The sequence below is a fragment of the Sceloporus undulatus genome, chromosome 1 (genome assembly GCF_019175285.1).
Source record: "Sceloporus undulatus isolate JIND9_A2432 ecotype Alabama chromosome 1, SceUnd_v1.1, whole genome shotgun sequence".
NCBI lineage: Eukaryota > Metazoa > Chordata > Lepidosauria > Squamata > Phrynosomatidae > Sceloporus > Sceloporus undulatus.
This window is the reverse complement of record NC_056522.1, coordinates 59376350-59394647: the sequence shown is the minus strand read 5'-3', so window position 1 is coordinate 59394647 and position 18298 is coordinate 59376350. Positions and strand designations below refer to the sequence as shown.

Below are 18298 nucleotides of genomic sequence, written 5' to 3'. Positions count from 1 at the left end.
AATAGAAATTGGCCACCAGAGTGACTTTGGATTCAGTATTTTCTGTTGATATACTTTATGTATTTTTAAATGCCATGATCTGCGCCAATGAAATCTACCTTCAGCTGGTGATACTTTAGTTCAAGCTTAGAATTTAAAGTTATTTTAGGGTTGTGACTTCCACATGTTTATACATTTTGCAAAATTTTAAAAGTTGATCTCTGAAGTGAGTATAGAAAGGTAAGTCCTGGAAGGTCAGTATAGGGTAAAGGATACTTCTAGATGCAGAGTAAAATTAAGAGTCTGTTGGGAAAATACACACACACACACACACACAATAGAGCCTTGCCTTAAGAGCAGTAGAATTTCTTTTAAAAAGGTACAGCAAGCATGAAAAGATCTCAGATTCATAGCTCAAAGCAGTTGGTTATTGTAGGCTAGGAAATAAAATGTAACTGTGTTGTAAATATTGTCAAGTTTTTCCCCCTCAACAAGCATTTCCGCTAATGATTTTTGTGTAAGATCATTTTTCTTGTGTAATATTAAAAATTTTACTCTGTTATTCCTTTTTTTTTCCACTAGAACCAACATACATCACAATAGGTCCACCCACATGTTATCCTCTAGTGAACTGCACATTAACTGAGATGGATTGTATTTACGATTTCAGAGTAGACCAAAATGGTTGTCGCATCTGCCAGTGCAAAACTAGTAAGTATACATATGATATTGAATGATCAGTTTTGAAGAACATCGGGTGACCAAATCAATTTCAAAAATATCATGTTATTTTTCAGTATTGAACAATCTGATACACAAAATTGTTGACAATCAGTTATCAAGTTTCATTGGGCAATACATTTCTGTCAGTAGCTGTCCAATACAAACATATTTCCAAGTACAGTCTATTTGAAAGACCTTATCTTCCCCGATGAGCCTGCCTGAGTTCTGTTGGGGCTTTTGTGTGCCACCTTGAATCCAAGCCTGGGAGAAAGGCAAGGTATAAATAGTGTGATATACATAATGGATGTACAGTGTATTTGTTTGTACTTGGAGTTTTTAGAGTATTACAGATAGGTTTTCATACCAGCACAACTTTGGCGGGGTACAAACTGCCCAAAAAGGGCGGTCTGCCCGCACCTTGTTTTGCTGCACGAGAAAGCTGCAGCAGACAAACCGTGCGGCTTCATCACGCAGCAAAAAGAACCCGCAAAAAGCAGGTTCTTTTTGCAGTACCATTGTAATGCCCTCGTCATGTGCACAACACAACATGAGCCAAAGATAGACCATTACGATCAAATTTAATATCAGTCCACAGCCTCAGCTTCATGTATAAGTTCAGCGGTTGCTTCTTGCATAGGGCCCCTTAGAAAGACATGATTTTGAACAGAGAAGCCGTAGTCAGTAAGAGAGTACTTAATCCTTCTACCAAATACTGTTGCCCAGATGTTACACTGTTACATGCGTGGGTTCGAAACCCAGGTTTACAAGATAGAAGCTGACAGAGGCAGTATGAAAAAGGGACAGCATTAATTTTATAATCAATAGATGAAGAAGTGTTTAAGCCTCCTTATTAAAGCATCCCAGCATATCTGATGTTCAAGCAGGATCCAAGCTTTGGGAGGCTGGAACTGGGTATACCGTACTTCATGAGGATCTAAGGATTTCCTACCTGGGCTGCAAACCTGTTAGCATCAGGGTAATGTAATATTTTTGTAACATACTGGAGGATATTTAAGCTAATTTATTTCCCTATATCTAATATAAATACATATTATGTAGATCTCTTAATATGTGTATTTTATGCAGCTTAATATGTGTATTCTTTGTAAATCTTGTGTTTTAACTATGTTGTAACCCACCTCGAGCCATGAGGAGAGGCGGATAAGAATTGTTATTATTATTATTTTCTTAGGCAAGGAACATTTGAAGGTGGTTTTGCCAGTTCCTTCCTCTGAAATATAGCCTACAGCCAGAATGACCACACATCCTCCTTTTCCAGGGCATGTCCTACCTTTCAGGAGAAATTTCAAAATGTCCTCCATTTTTACCATGAATTTACATTTATATTAATGTTTCAGCATTTATTTTGTGATGTCCTACATTTTTCTTGAATGTCCTACAGTTTGTGGTGACTTGTTCTCCTTTGCAGTTATGACACCTTGTCACCCTGACTACAGCACCTAGTATTTGTTAGTAGTCTCCCATCTTAAGTACTAACCAAGGCTGATTCTGCTTAGCTTCCAAGACCAGAAAGGATCTAGTGCCTTGAAAAAGAGCATCGGGAGCTGCAAACTTCATACTTCCTAAATTTTCTGTGCACAGGCAGGAGAAACCATCAAGGAGTACAGGGCAAGCATCAGAATTGTCAATGAGATGATACGATGATGAGACAAAAGGGACAGTTAGAGATTTTGGTAAGATTTTGAGCCCCACCAAAAATATGGACAAATGAGTTAATCTGGTCCAAAATGAACAGAACTAATACTAGAGTTTGGGGGCTGTGTTTAAAGGCTTTTTTTCCTCAGTCATATCATGTGTAATTAATATGCTTGTATGACTATAAATACAAATCAGACAGCCAAAATTCAGGCTTATACAAATGGAACTATGGTAGTCTTCCCTTTACTTTTTCCAAGTAAATAAGGCTTTCTGTGTCAGTCTTGTGAAACTTATAAGCAATCATGCTAAAAGTGTTACAAGTCTATACATATCCAGAGCAGTAATTATTAGATACTGTTCAAGTATATAGTATGTACAATGCAGAAAGGTACAATTAGACTGACATAGGAAGTCAATACAAATATATTTTTGGAAATAATTAACAGAAGCATTTCCCTGTCTGTTAAAACTGCTCATATAAAAAGAATCATGCACATTGATGCCACTATATAAATAAATGTGCCAGTCAGGTATAGTGGTTTAAGCATTACACTGTCACCCTGGATCTAGGTTCAAATTCCTGCTCAGCATCTGGGTGACCTTGGACAAGAGGAGGGCAAAGTCAAAAAAAGATCTTCATGCCAATAAAGCCCCATAGTAGGTTCACATTAGTGTCACCATGAGCCAGAAATGACTTGAAGGCACACAACAACAACAACAACAATTTTTTCCTAATTTTCCCTATATTATTGATCTATGTCTTAATATACATTTCTGATTCACTGTGAAAAAGTTATTGTTTCAATAAATTCTTCATTGCATTATTCTCACATTATAATTCTTAATATCTGCTTTATGACTTTTATGGAATCTGAGGAAATATTAGTGGCAAAATAATTATCTTGTTATATAAAATTGTCCACACTTTGGACTGATTACTGCATAGCCATTTCAGAACTGAAAGTCTCTGGTACCTAATCGTAAATGTATTATGTAGTACTGCTACATACCGCTTTAAGCACCATCTGGAATTTAGCTTAATGTGTGTAACTGTAGGCAGGTTCCTTAGCTCGAATATAAAGAAGCTTTTTAGATACTGATTATTTATTTATTTATTTTTCCAGAATTTATATCCCGCCTTTCTCTCATAATGGTATTGTTAAACCTAAAACATTTACCTAGAGCTTCCGCTGACATCCTCTCTGTGACCGATTTCAGTTGTGTAGAGGCATAATGATTTTTTTAAATTACAGTTTTCCTAGTGAGTGGACAGTATAGAAAATATTGCATAAATAGGCCCTTTCTAATTAGCTGTTGTCTCTGGATTTTAGTCTTTATATTAATATATTGCTTCCAAAGGGGGCATATGAATTTGTACAATGTTTCTGTTAAGTCATTTCCAGTATTTTCCTGAATTCACTTTCATAATATTTGATGTGACTGGGTCTCAAAACGCACAATATAGAGGTACTCTCATTCAGGGCTTTGGCCTACCAGCCATGTCTTCCTCCATGGTGACCATTCATTCCTCCTCCACGGTTTAACTTTCCCCCCTTTTAAACAGTTTTGGGTTTCTGTGTCCAGTGACCATTTTTGTACAGGTGAAGCTTAGAGTTTTACCAGTTGGGCGGAGAGTGCCAATAAATTTTGGAATGTCATCAGATCTATTTGTACTACGGTTTTGCACATGGGTGACAACATTAACAGATGAAGAATGAGTTTGCTGTTAGAATATTGGATTTATGTTGTCTGTTTAGTTACATAGCTGTTGTTTTTAAGTGTTGCATTTCACCCAAAAAGTTGTTTTATAAATTGCAAATAATTGTTTTTTTTTTAATAGTGGACCCTTGGTATCTGCTGGGGTTTGGTTCCAGAACCCGCAGTGGATACCAAAATCTGTGGATGCTCATGCCCCATTATATACAGTGATATAGTAAAATGGTGTCCCTTTTATAAAATTGAAAAAGGTTTACTTTCTGGATTTTTATTTATCATAGCATCATAGAGCTATGATAAATAAAATATGGTAAATAAAATAGAGACCACAAGAGCCATCCAGTCCAACCCCCTGCCATGCAAGAACTCTCAGTCAAAGCATGCCTGACAGATGGCCATCCAGCCTCTGCTTAAAGACCTCCAAGGAGGGAGACTCCACTACACTCCAAGGGAGTGTGTAGTACTGTTGAACAGCTCTTACTGTCAGGAAGTTCCTCCTATGTTGAGGTGGAATCTCTTTTCTGGGAGCTTGCATCCATTGCTCCGGGTGCTAGCCTCTGCTGCAGCAGAAAACAAGCTTGCTCCCTCCTCAAAATGACATCCCTTCAAATATTTTAACAGGGCTATCATATCACCTCTTAACCTTCTCTTCTCCAAACTAAACATCCCCAGCTCCATGAGTCTTTCCTTATAGGGTATGGTTTCCAGACCCTTCACCATTTTAGTTGCCCTCCTTTGGACACTATCTAGTTTCTCAATGTCCTATTTGAATTGTGGTGCCCGGAATTTGACACAATATTCCAGGTGGGGCCTGACCAGAGCAGAATAGAGTGGCACTATTACTTCCCTTGATCTTGACACTATATTTTTATTGATGCAGCCTAAAATTGCATTGGCCTTTTTAGCTGCCACATCACACTGTTGACTCATGTTCAACTTGTGGTCTACTTGGACTCCTAGATCCCTTTCACATGTAATCTCGTTCAGCCAGGTGTCCCCCATCCTATATCTGTGCATTTCGTTTTTCCATTCTAAGTGCAGTACCTTACATTTCTCCCTGTTGAAGTTCATTTTGTTAGCTGTGGCCCAGATTTCTAGTCTGTTCAGGTCATTTTGAATTCTGATCCTGTCCTCTGGGGTGTTAGCTACTCCTCCTAGTTTGGTGTCATCTGCAAATTTGATAAGTATGCTCCCAACTCTGTCATCCAAGTCATTGATAAAGATGTTGAATAGCACTGGGCCCAGGACAGAGCCCTGTGGGACCCCACTGGTCACTTACCTCCAGGATGAAAAGGAACCATTGTTGAGCACCCTTTGTGTTCGGCCAGCCAACCAATTACAAATCCATGTAGCCGTTACTTTGTCTAGCCCACATTTCACTAGCTTGTTTGCAAGAATGTCATGGGGAACCTTGTCAAAGGCCTTACTGAAATCAAGATATACTTATATCCATAGCATTCCTTTCATCTAACAAGCTGGTAATTTTATCAAAGAAAAAGATAAGATTTTTCTGGCATGACTGTTTTCTCTGAAACCCATGTTGACTTTTTGTGATTATGGAATTGCCTTCTAGATGTTCTCAGACTCTCTGTTTAATGATCTGCTCTAGAATCTTTCCTGGTATTGATGTCAGACTAACTGGATGATAATTGTTGGGATCCTCTTTTGCCCCCTCTTTGAAGATGGGGACAGTGTTTGCCCTCCTCCAGTCTACTGGCACTTCTCCTGTATTTTCAAGCTGTGGATGCAGAATCTGGGCATATGGAGGGCCAATTTTATCAGATTGGAGTAATTAACATATGATCATTTAGATTCTTTTGGGCTCAATCTGTCATCTGTCCTAGCCAACATCGTCAGTGGTGAAGGATATTGGAAATTATAGTGCAAAACATCCAGAGTGCCCAGCCCTCTTTTAAATTACTCAATTTCTGCTGTAAATACACATTAATCCTAACACAAAGCTACTCATAATTAACAGGAAGTTGATGTAATGAACCAAGTTATCTATAGGTTCTGACTTCCTATGAAATAATGTGGATTTGCCATATGCACTATTGCATATAGTGCCAAATTGCACTATTGTATTGTCTTGAGCTTTTATTTTGTATGTGAAAACACATAATGGTGAGAAATTGGGTATGGGCAAGAACTACTATATAAAGTGGCTAAGCCAAGGAGTCTGCATGTGCATAAATATTTATTTCTGAGATCAATATTACTAGTTATCGCTCAGCTCCATGTGTTCTTTACAGGAGAGGAATTATGTAATGACTTCATGTCAGATTGTTCTTTGGACTGTGCCTTCGGTTTTCAGACTGATATCCACAATTGTAAGATCTGCCAGTGCCGCCCAAGGCCTAAGAAGTGCAAACCAATAGCATGTGACAAGTACTGTTCATTTGGATACCTGTACGTATACTTATGTTATTTTATATATATGGGTGGAAGATAGGAAGTATGTAAAGAAACAAAATACATGTTTTAGGGTAACAAGTGTATTGTTGAATGATGAACCTATACAGCTGCAATGGAAGTTGCTTTTGATTATGCAGTCCAAAAATTACAATCCTCCCCTCTGCCTCTTCCACCTCTTTGGTCAACCAGAACCAGTGTGTGGATTTTTGAATAGCAGTTTGAATATTGCTGCTGAACCCAGATCAAAGATTCTGTGTATGATTTCAGCCCCTGCCCCAAAAGCAATGCTTTAATAGTAACTTTAACAGGTAATATGTTATTTCTAATCTCTAGAGAAGAGTGAAGACAAAGTTTTCCTGGGTAAGGAAGAACTCCCTGTCACAGTAAATCTGGGAAGAAAAAAAACCACATTATTCTGAAGGATGAGAGATCTTTAGATTCAAAGAAAAGAGATACAGTACTTGTATGTGCAGTCGAGCACTGTAGTGTCACCCCACCTAGTGGTTAAGAAAATGGCTGCACATGAATGTTTGAATAATGGCTTGTGCAATATGTCTGAAATTGGTTTCTTGGTTCTCATTTTGCACTACTTGGGGAAAATAAACCTAGAGGCTGGAGCTACAATATTTCTGAGATTGTAAGATTCTCTACTGGTACTGTATTATTTCTGTACAGTACATAGTAGTTTCTTAAGTATGCAGGACACATATGAAATGTTTATTCTGGGACACTATCTTCCTTTTTAATCTGAATGCTGGCAATATTGTACATTTGAAGCACCTAACCACTTATACTCAGAAATAGCATCCAAAGATGTCCCTATGGTACTCTCTAGAAAGTAAATTCAGGATCACAACCTTGGACCAAAACGTGAGAGAAAAAGTGCATGATTTTAATGTGAAGGCGAAGGCTTTCACGATCGGCATCCATAGTTCTTTCTGGGTTTTTCGGGCTATGTGACTGTGTTCTGGAAGAGTTTATTCCTGACGTTTTGCCAGCATCGGTGGCTGGCATCTTCAGAAAATGCTGGTTTGGAAGTAAGTGGGAGATAGACAGACAGGCAGATAGACTGTGGTTGAGAGGAAATGAATTAAATGTTAATCTGTTTGTTAGTCTACTGTTGAATGACAAGGCCTCAGGATGTTTATTTAATTAATCCATGATTTTAATTCTGTAGTTTGGGCCTTTAAAAAAAACAAGCAGGGCAGGTGGGCTCTGGACAAAGATATTAAGAAAAGTTGATCATCTTATTCCAAGGCGGGATACAAACCGCCGCTTTGCAGCGGTCTGCCGCCGCCGCCGGTTAGTCTGCAGGGGAGCCGGAGCCACCACACGGCGCGGCTCCCGTGCAGACAGAAAAAGAAGCTCCAAAATGGAGCTTCTTTTTCAGTCGCGTTTGCGACGTAGCGAGGCGCCAGGGGCGCACTCGCTACGTCACAAGGGACGCAACGCGTACGGACGCTCAACGTCCGATACACAAAGATGGCGCCGGCCTTGTAGAAGGGCCGGCGCCATCTTGTACGGACGGAGTCCGTATTAGGCACAGGGGCGTCTATAAGAGACGCCCCTTTTTTAAAATAGGACGTCCTCTGGACGTCCCAAATGCCGGTGCAGAAAGCACCCAAGATAACACTTTCTCAGTGAAAATACATAGATATTACAAAGATAGTTGTGTATTGATTCATGCCAGACAAAGAATTATATTGATTAGAAATTATGCTTAAACTTAAGTGGGGGGAATCAAACTTTCCACAAATTATTTTACAGGAAGAACAAGCACGGATGTGAAATCTGTCGTTGTAATAAATGCCCAGAACTTTTATGTGGTAAGACCTGTCCAATGGGATTCCAGAAAGATAACCAAGGATGTCTTATCTGCAAATGTTCCGGTAGGGAGATGTCAGTCTCGTTCCTGTTTTATGTTTCAGAAGACTATATTTTCTTGTCACATGGAAAATGATATTTATTTTGTATGTATTTGTTCAGGAATGAAAGTACATTTGTATATATTTTATGTGTATGCATTGTTACCGTAGTTGTTCTCTCATATATATATTTGTGAGGTTTGCATTAAATAAATGCATGGTTTTATGAAATGTATCATGGGCCTTGGAAGTGTATGGCTTTCCAAGGCAAGATGTGTTCCATTCCATTGTCATTCTCAGGATGGGCAAGATGGCTATCCCATCTAGTCCTAGTCCATAAAAATAACTGTATATCATCTTATTCTGTAAAGAGTTTACCTAAATGTAATTTGCAAGCAGTAGTATATTACAGATGTGCTGAGAAACATTAATTTATATATGGATGTATTTTAATTTAAAATGTCATTTGAAGAATGGTCCAAAATTTATAATGACTAGCTTCTTTACTTCTGTACTTTTATCAATGGAAAATCCCTTCTCTGCTTCCCACATGGTTTTTCAGGGGAAGAGTGAGATTTGAAGGGAATTGTAAATACTCTCGTCCTTCCATATAGGCGGCTTTGACTTTTGTGGATTTGATTATTCACAGATTAATATGTTCTCTCTAGGAATATCTAGGTCCTCCAGCACAACTCTTTGGTCAACTTTAACTAAAAGTCACACTGAATATCCTAGAGATTCTTAAAAGAGAACACTCCACTAAGCATTTGTAACTGTGATCAATGTCTGGCAGGTGTTGACCGCAGGGTTGCACTGGAGGACCTAGGGATTCCTAGAGAGATTTTCTTTCAGGTAAAAACATAGTGTTTTTGTTTGTAATTTTTCCACATTCACTGGGATCCTATGCCCTTAACCGCAGCAAATGTGAAGGGACGAGTGTATGTGAAATGCTTAAATTATTATCTAACATAAACTTATTTTAATAGTTTTAACAACATAAAGTCAGTTATTTATAAAGTACAATTAAATTATTTGGTATATTTATATTTACAAAATAATCCTCTATCCCAACATTTACCCCTTATCTACTTAATAAGTTTATGAATCCCCTCAATTTGTACAAAAAATACTGCAAATGTTTTCAATAGTGAAAGGGAGAGTTGCAAGCTGCTGCACTCAGTGCTGTCCAAGGACACTATATTGCCTGAGCTTTTGTTGTCTGCTTAAAGTACTCACTAGACTGCTTCCCTGACAGTGACAACACCCTGTAGCTGCAGTGGTTTATCTTAAAAATGTGTGTCATGTCTGCAGCAGGAATGGAATTGGGCTACAGTCCAGACGTTACTGATCTATAATTCCCAGTAGCTCTAGCCAATATCGTCAGTGGTGAGGGATGATGGTGCATTCCAGTGAATACATGGTGTACAGAATCTACCCATGATGTATATAAAGTGCCTATCAGTATGGCTGTATTGTTTAGCTATTAAAATGAATGCCTTGTGATTAATGTGGTACTAAGGCACTGAATCGTTTTTTTAATTGTATACAGAGTTACCAGCTTCTATAATGCCACCAGCTAAGGCAGGTTCTTGCTTGTCTGTGGATGGGCACCGTCATGAAAATGAGGAAAGTTGGCATGATGGTTGTCGTGAGTGTTACTGTCATAATGGACGGGAGATGTGTGCTTTGATCACCTGCTCTGTACCAAACTGTGGTAATCCCACCATACATCCAGGACAGTGTTGTCCATCATGTCCAGGTACTGTTCTGTATTGTGTTGTTAAGAACATATTGATTTTCATCTATGTGTCTCACTTCCTTTCTTTCAAAACTTACCGTATATACTTGACTACAAGTCAAGAAATTTATGCCCAAAAATTGACCCTAAAATCTGGGGTCGAATTATATACAAGTCAATAAAGTCACCATGGGTTGAGATCGAGTGGAGGACAGTTAACAACACCAACAAACAATAATATTGCTCATAAAGCTCCTTTAAAAAGCAGCCCCGATGCCCCACTCTCCATGCCTTGGCAGTAATTGCTGAAAGAGCTGCAAAGCACGAGTGTGAGTGTGCATGTAGTAATTCCCTTCTCAATCCTATCTCCAAACATTTCCTCCTCTTCTTTGCTTTTCCCCATTTCCCTTCCACTTTCAAGCCGATCTCCAAACCTTTCCTCCTCTTTCCATTTCCCCATTTCCCCTCCACTTTCAAGCCAATCTCCAAAACTTTGCTTCTCATCCTCTTTGCATTTCCTCTGAAAACCAAGCTTCTCTTTTTTTCCCCCTCCACTTTCACTTTGAAGCTAATCGTAAAACCTGTCTCCTAAATTCTACCCTCGACTTATCAAAATCCATGATTTTGGCTCTAAAACCTTCCCTTGATTTATACATGAGGTCAACTTGTACATGGTTATATATGGTAATACTAATTGAACATGTAAAGCTAGGGAAGTTACTTTAAAAAGAAATTGTGTGTGTAACTCTTTACTGAGTGTCCACAACTCCATCCCTGGTAGCTCATTACTATTAACACTACAGGAAAGCACCTAGCATGTTACTGTACTTGTTACTTTTTTGGAAAAATAATTCACATTAAAAAATAAGAAAAAGGGTGGTCTACTCAGAATGTCTCAATAAGGAATTTATTAACAGCGAGCGAGAGAGAGAACAAGGAAATATTCATAATTACATTGAACACACAGCGGGCCATCCACATTTGCTGGAGTTAGGGATGCAGGACCCCCATGAAAGTGGAAAAACCACAGATAAACACTGTTGTTTTTTTTTTGTTTGTTTTTTCCTGAGAGAATGCCTCTTTAGGAACCCCTAGTCCTTCAGTATGACTTCTGGCAGATGTTGACCATAGAGTCACCCTGGAGTCCTAGAGATTCCTAGAGAGTATAATCAAAGCCACAAAGGTCAAAGCCATAAATGTGTAGGAACTTGTATTATATTACTTGCAGTTACTTCGGGGGGGGGGGGGGGAGTCATCATTATCTCTATAAGTAGCATTGTAGTAGACAATGCACAGGTAATATTGTATACTCATTAACACTCAAATTAGTGTGTAACTATTTGCCATACCTTACTTCCAAGCTGTCTATAAACAGACAGTCCCGTCAATGCCTGAGCTATTTTCTTGGCAATCCAAAGTGTAAGAGTCTTTCATATAATTCCATATATAGCTGTTTAAATTAAAGGTAGGAATTGAATTGCAATTCCCAGCATGCCTTTTAATGATTTGGCAGGTAGAGCTGCTGAGAGCTGCAGCCCAAGAAAATCTGGGGAGCCCCATTATTTGCATCCCTGGTTTAAATAAACAGCTAGCATTAATATTATTTATCCTGAACCTAACAGTTTTCACCTGTTTTGCAAAATTGACATGTTGGCTCATACGTTTTCGAGAACATTATTAGCTATTTAATCCCATTAAGGAGAAATGTGGGATATTACATAAATGAAAGCAGTACCATGTTGCATGCACAAAAAGGAGATGTGTTTAGGCCAGTTTTGATTTGTTTCCTTTTCTTAAGGAGAATAAAATCATCCATGTTTTGGATATTGTCTACAGTATAAAGCTTTCCATATTCTTGTCCTGTTGCTGCTAATCTATTCATTTTTAAAATGCAATTTATTGCCATTATAAATATTTTTTCTTTCCATATATACTTCATATTTCATACTCCATGTAGACAGTTCTGTCTGATGTGGCAAAACAATCATCCTTCCAAACTACTCTGTTTCAAGTGTCTCCACTGCATCTCAGCAGAAATCCCAGATGTACATTAAAATTATGTTGTAATGTTTTGAAGTACAGGTAAACCTCAGTTAATGAAGTAGAAATGTTCATGAGCATTACTTCTTTAACAAAGAATTTGGTGCCAGAAGCAGAAATAATATGAAAAGTGTTGGTTCCTACACCAAAAGAAGAAGAAGAAGAAGAAGAAGACTAGTTCAACATATTTTAGTAGACCTTTATCCCAAACTAACCATATGCACATGAAATAACCTGGTCAGATATGTCTTGCATAAGTAAACAAAAACATTTCGATCCTTACATACACGCAAGAACAAAGCTACACAGACAAACTCCTCCTACTACAAACCCACACTGTACAAAGGTGATTAGAGCTTATATACACTTTTGCCATGTGGCAATCTAGCTCAACCCCTTCCTGTACAATTTCCTGTGTTACCTGGTTTACTGTCCTCCATTCCAGATGACACAGCGTATTTACGTAAGTGCTATGTGCTCTCTGGCACACTCTGCGGCCTTGGATGATCACCTGCTGTCTGGATCCACAGCTGCAACCAATTCCTGGTTAAGAGCAGTGAGCGTCCATTAGCTTCTCTGCCACATCTGAACATCCATACCTCAACAACATTGGTCCCTCGTGCTAACTTGGAAAGCTGCACCTTTCCCACTGCACCCACGTCTACAAAAAAAATTAAAGGTTTTTTCCCCAAAAAAATTTCATTTAGGTGATATTTTCTTCATGTTTTTGGAGCTTCCCCTGGGCCATTTTTTGGCCCAGAAGAAGCATTTTTTAACATCAAGAAGTCAGTGGAGGTCATTTCTTGTTCACTTTCTGTTTCAAAAAAGGCTTCTCTGGGGCCTACAGCAGTCCAGGAGGTCACCAAAACCTGGTGGAGGGGCCTCCCACACCTCCTAGTGGGCATTTTGGAGAGGATTTTTTTTAAAATGTCTAGGAGATGCATTGGCCTCCAAACATGGTAGAAATGCTTTCCCCTACTTCCTGGAGGTCATTTGTGGGCATTTGAAGCAAAACAGTTTACCCTTGTAGCTGCATGTGTCCTGCAGCCTGTACTTTGCCCACACCTAACCTAGACAGAGGACAAGAAAGAAAAGGAAGGGGCTGGGGGGCATTGTTAACTGAGGTATTTCTGTACATTGAGTGTGTCTAGTTTTGTCTACCTTGTTTTGAGTTGTTAGCATTAAGAATCCACCTGCTTCCCCCCTTATTACAGCATGATCACTGGTCAAGGTTGCTATGAGATGGGATGTTTCAGTTGAAAAAATAATTTTTCTATGCTTTGAGTTTTATAAAGGAAGAAAGTAAAAGGAAGCAGCTTGGTAAATTAGGAGAAAATGTACATTGCTTAAGAAACATGACCGTTATACTTATATGTGATCTATTTTACAACAGTCAGATATACGTAAGAAATCTGCTGTATGCCTTTAGCTTGTCAGTCTTATACTGCCTTGGACTAGTGTCCAAGGCAATGGAAAGTATGATGAGAGAGAGGCTGGATCTTGAACAGACATACTGGCAGCATTTTTCTCTTGGTTAGGAGATCAATAGTCTAAACAAAAAGAGGAAGCAACCGAGGTCATACAGTTGCATTGCTATTATTCCTAACAGCTACGCCCCATGTTTAAATGAAACCTGAAACCTTATAGCAACTCTCCTGACTTTTTCCTGAAGCCTTCATTCAGATCTGCCCTCGTTTGAGTTGTTAGAAGCAGCACTTGGATAATAAGGTTTACAAATTAATTCATTTACATTATTCATCGGAAATGGTGGAATTAATTCATTGATGTTAAAACTGGGAACTTGCCTTATTGGTTGTAGTAATTGTTGATTTTAATTCATTGGTGAAATATTAACTTTTTAAAGAAGCTATGGGATTTCCAAAAAGTGACATGTCACCATTGCTTGTTATTAGCTGATTCTGGTTTTGATTCCAAAGTAAAAAACTACATAATAAGTTTTCTATTTCCCTTTAATAAGTGTGATCTAGCATTGATATATTAAGAAACTGAATTGTTTCTTTCCTTAGTTTAGTAAGCACACTTTTTTATTTTTTTATTTATAAAAACATTTTATATACAAAAACAATAAAAAAAAGCTTCCGGTTACTACATAGTATCAGAAAATATATTGAAGTTCACAGATCAGTACTTCCAAAGTCACTTTAAAAACAATTCCCAAACACTATACAGTACCCATACATTTCAATATTCTCTTTTTTTATATACAGTATATCAGTTTCTCTTTTTACTTCCTGTTACCTCGAAGTATATTCCCCCAAATCGTACAATTTCTTAAATGTTATATTAAGTAAGCACACATTTTAAGACATCATTTTGCAAAGATATCCCATAACGATGTGTTTCCTTCTTATGTAACACAATATTTTTAATGTAGAAAAATACAATTTACAATAGCTCTGCAGGATATGTATACCTAAAATATACTAGCAGATTTCCAGGCCTTCTCATCTGCTTTAGGCTCTTGAAAGTACAGCAATTGCCAGTTGTGTTACTAGCAATCATCTCATCAAGTGAGGTATCATTTTTAATTGTCCAGGAAACTAATTTCATGTGACAGGAAAGGATAATAAAATGTTAGTTATTTAATTTACTATTGTATATATTACAGTAGACCCTTGGTATCCACTGGGGTTTGGTTCCAGGACCCTCATGGATAACAAACTCCATGGATAGTCAAGTCCCATTAAATACAGTTGCATAGTAAAATGGTGTCCCTTATATAGAATGGCAAAAACAAGGTTTGCTTTTGGAATGTATATATTTTTTGAATATTTCCAATTCATGAACGTTTGAATCAATGGATAAAAAGATCCATGGATACTGAGGGCCATAATACCATATTATACAGTGGGCCCTTGGTATACACTGGGGTTTGGTTGCACCCCACAGTGGATATCAAAATACCATTAAATGCAATTGGCATCCCATATATAAAATGCAAAGTCAAGGTTTGCTTATTGGAATTTATATATTTTGGAATATTTTCAAGCTGTGAATGCTTGAATCCATGGATAAAAAATCCATGGATATGGAGGGCCAACTGTATTGGGAAGAGGTTTGGGGAATATTCTCTGCCTTATCTGTCAAAACACCTTTTCTGGCTTTGGATATGACACTCCTTGATTTCAGTGAATTTTAGGTGTGTCATTTGCTCTACACTTCAGACAGAAAAAAAAATGTCTTGAGTGAGCCCTGATAATAGCTTCCTTTGAAATATTCTTGGGAAGAGTAGCATTTGGTAGCCATCACCACTGCTCAAAATAAACAAAGCAAAAGAGAGAAATATGGAGTTCATATGATCAAATGGATTATATTCTGGCCTAATCTGGCATTTCTCAAATGTGTCAAAATCTGGGTGCCATCAAGCATGAAAAACATGCTGGCTGGGGATGGGAGGTGTAAGCCAACACATTTGTAGAGTATAAAAAACTAGAAAAATGTAAAAGATGGGGGGGGGGGGGCGCGCAGGGGAGCTTGATATATTGTATTTCTTATAATTGTGCTGTATTTCATGTATTATTTTTGCTGTTGGTTTCATGGTAATCATATTGTTTCCTGCTTTAATTCATTGTTGTTATTACTTTAATGCAGTTGTTGTTATTAGCTTAATGTGATGTCTCCTGCCTCCTCCATCATAGTCTTAGCACTCCAAGGCTTAGCAATAAGACACAACCAAGAATTCCACTCCACTGGTGTTTATTAATCCCAAACCATTATATACTCAAAAAGTCCAGATTTTCCACCCTTCACTCACTCACAGTGTCAGGATAGTGATTAGGATTTCCAAACTCTCCCCTCCTTCAGTACTAGCAGTCTTCAGGTTGTACCAGGACCAAGTGCCAGGAGAAGGACATGGCAAGGGCATGATCAGGTTCTACCCTGTTCTCACATCTTTCTGGTCAAGCCTGTTGAAGAGGGTGAGTGTGCAGAATTATGATATAGAGAACATACAATAACTGGAGTAGCCACGTTTGTTATCCAGTGTTATTGGTACCAACATCCTTCCTGACTGGACTGCAGAGTCTTAACAGGTATGGCAGAGGGGAGTTTTTAATAAATAGAGGAGTCTTCTCCAGCTGTGGAGTACTTCTATCAGGGTGAAAGAGTAAGGCAAGCTGGTGCTTATGAGTGGAAGCTAAAAATTTATGGGACAGCCTGCTGAAGAACCTTCCTTTACCTCCTCCCCCTCTCTCTGATAAAACCTTTTCAAGCTGGGTGGATTGCTGGCTCTCCCTTATTCTCTTCCCTTCCCTTTTTCTGAAGCAGTCTTCCAAGGCTGAGACAAATCAGCTCGTCACAGTCTGAGCACTTCCTTCTGCCCCTTCCCTGTCCCTGGCTGTACCCTTATCTTTGATACCTGAATTGCCCCACCCCTTTGGCTTCTGAGTTTTCAGCATCTCCCTGTTACCACTTGACTAATCAACTGCACAGCTACCTGCATACTTCTCATCACTGGTCTGCACAGTAACTGGCAGCTTTCCCACTTTGACAACAGCAGGACATGAGGATATAGGTTTAGTTGTCCATGATACCTCCATCATCAGTGCATTCTGTGTTTTCAATGTTTTTTAAAAATGTACCTGCAGTCAGCAAAATTAATAACAAGATGAATGCCACTGTCGAGCCTTCTTCCCTTTAAAATACTTCCAAGGTCACTAAGTTGAAGAAGTTAAGAACCCTCAATAAATTAGTCTGAGAGCTGAAATATTTATTGTCCGTGGTCCTCTTGACTAGTCTTGATTATGTAGTCAGCCAGTCTCTGAGTCTCCACTTCCGAGTAGTCACATTATTGTATTGTCCTTCACACACACATGCACCACAAACAAATGAAATGAAAAAAGTCATTGTGAATGACTGCATGTCAGAAACTGTCCACTCTCCACAGCTGAGTAGATCAGTAATCTGTATTCAAACAATAAAATCTTTATTTCCGTAACCGGAGAAGTTCACAGTAGTATGTATGTGGACAGTACTACCATCATACACAATCACAAGCATAAAGTTAACAGTGCCCCACTCTATAGTTTCATGAGCTTTACCTTGATTTGTTTACAAATTAAAACATACCTACCTCCCCTCACCTTATTTGCCTCATTTGCACAGCACCTCTCGTATACTTTTCGTTTCTGTTTTTTCTTTTCTTTTCCCATTAGATTGCCCTGAGATTCTCCCACAAACATCTGTGCATTCTTGAGTCAAGCAATTACCTCTTTTTTTGAACCACCAGCAATTCTTTGATACAAAACTCTAAAACTTAAACATCTCTGTAAGACCTGAACTGTAATAGTATTATAGTAACCAATTTAATACAACAGCACACCCCATTTTATAGCACACTCTGCCAGATTTTGCACAGATTGGCGGATTGGTTTTGATTATTATAAAGAAGACAGTGCCAGAGGAGTCAGAAAAAGGACCAATGGAATATGTCTTCTCTCTGCTTAAGTAGAGAGCAGGATCTATCAGTTCTTACCAAGATGCACAGCTTCCAAAGAGAAAGTTGCCTTCTTTTGCACAGCATTTTGCATTCCCCAAGCAACAACCAACTTTGCAGGACTATGGAACCACATCTAATTCTTCTGGAGGAATGCAAAGGGGGAACTCTAGCAACATTCATACAAGAGGAGCAAAGACAGAATGTCTAGTATTCTACCTATCTACTCAATTTGACAGATACAGTTGCCCTATATTCTTGTTGTTGTGTGCCTCCATCCCTAAGGCAACCCTATCATAGGATTTTCTTGCAAAGTTTCTTCACAGAGGGTTTGCCATTGCCATCTTCTGAGGCTGAGAGAGTTTGACTTGCCCAGGGTCACCCAGTGGGTTTTTCTGCTCCAGTAGGGAATCAAACCCTGATCTCCAAAGTCATAGTCCAACGCTCAAAGGACTACATTACACTGGCTCTTACCCTACATTCTACACATTGGAGTGTTTGTTAAGTTGGATTTCTTCTCCCTATATATAAGGGTGAATCCTGGCTTTCCCAAAATTATCTCTTAGCAACTGTTAACAGCTAGCTAACATACAATTCATTTTTCCTCTGGCCAAGGCCTCTAGTAGGAGATACTTTTTCACTTTTTCTTATTAACTCCTTTCTATCGCATTCATGATTTTAACACGGTGCATGACTACATGTTAAACA

The 18298-nt window shown here is 38.6% G+C and overlaps 1 protein-coding gene across 6 annotated transcripts in view; it reads left to right on the top strand.

Annotated features, from left to right (window-relative positions):
* The window catches only part of CRIM1 (cysteine rich transmembrane BMP regulator 1), a 190456-nt gene that overhangs the window by 157598 nt on the left and 14560 nt on the right, over window positions 1–18298 (top strand). For 5 of the 6 annotated variants that reach the window (XM_042445932.1, XM_042445931.1, XM_042445936.1 and 2 more), the window contains 4 exons: window positions 562–690; window positions 6330–6486; window positions 8260–8381; window positions 9907–10116. In XM_042445932.1, the coding sequence (XP_042301866.1) occupies window positions 562–690; window positions 6330–6486; window positions 8260–8381; window positions 9907–10116 (618 nt within the window). The remainder of the gene's footprint in view (window positions 1–561; window positions 691–6329; window positions 6487–8259; window positions 8382–9906; window positions 10117–18298) is intronic. The other variant, XM_042445933.1, reaches the window with a different exon arrangement.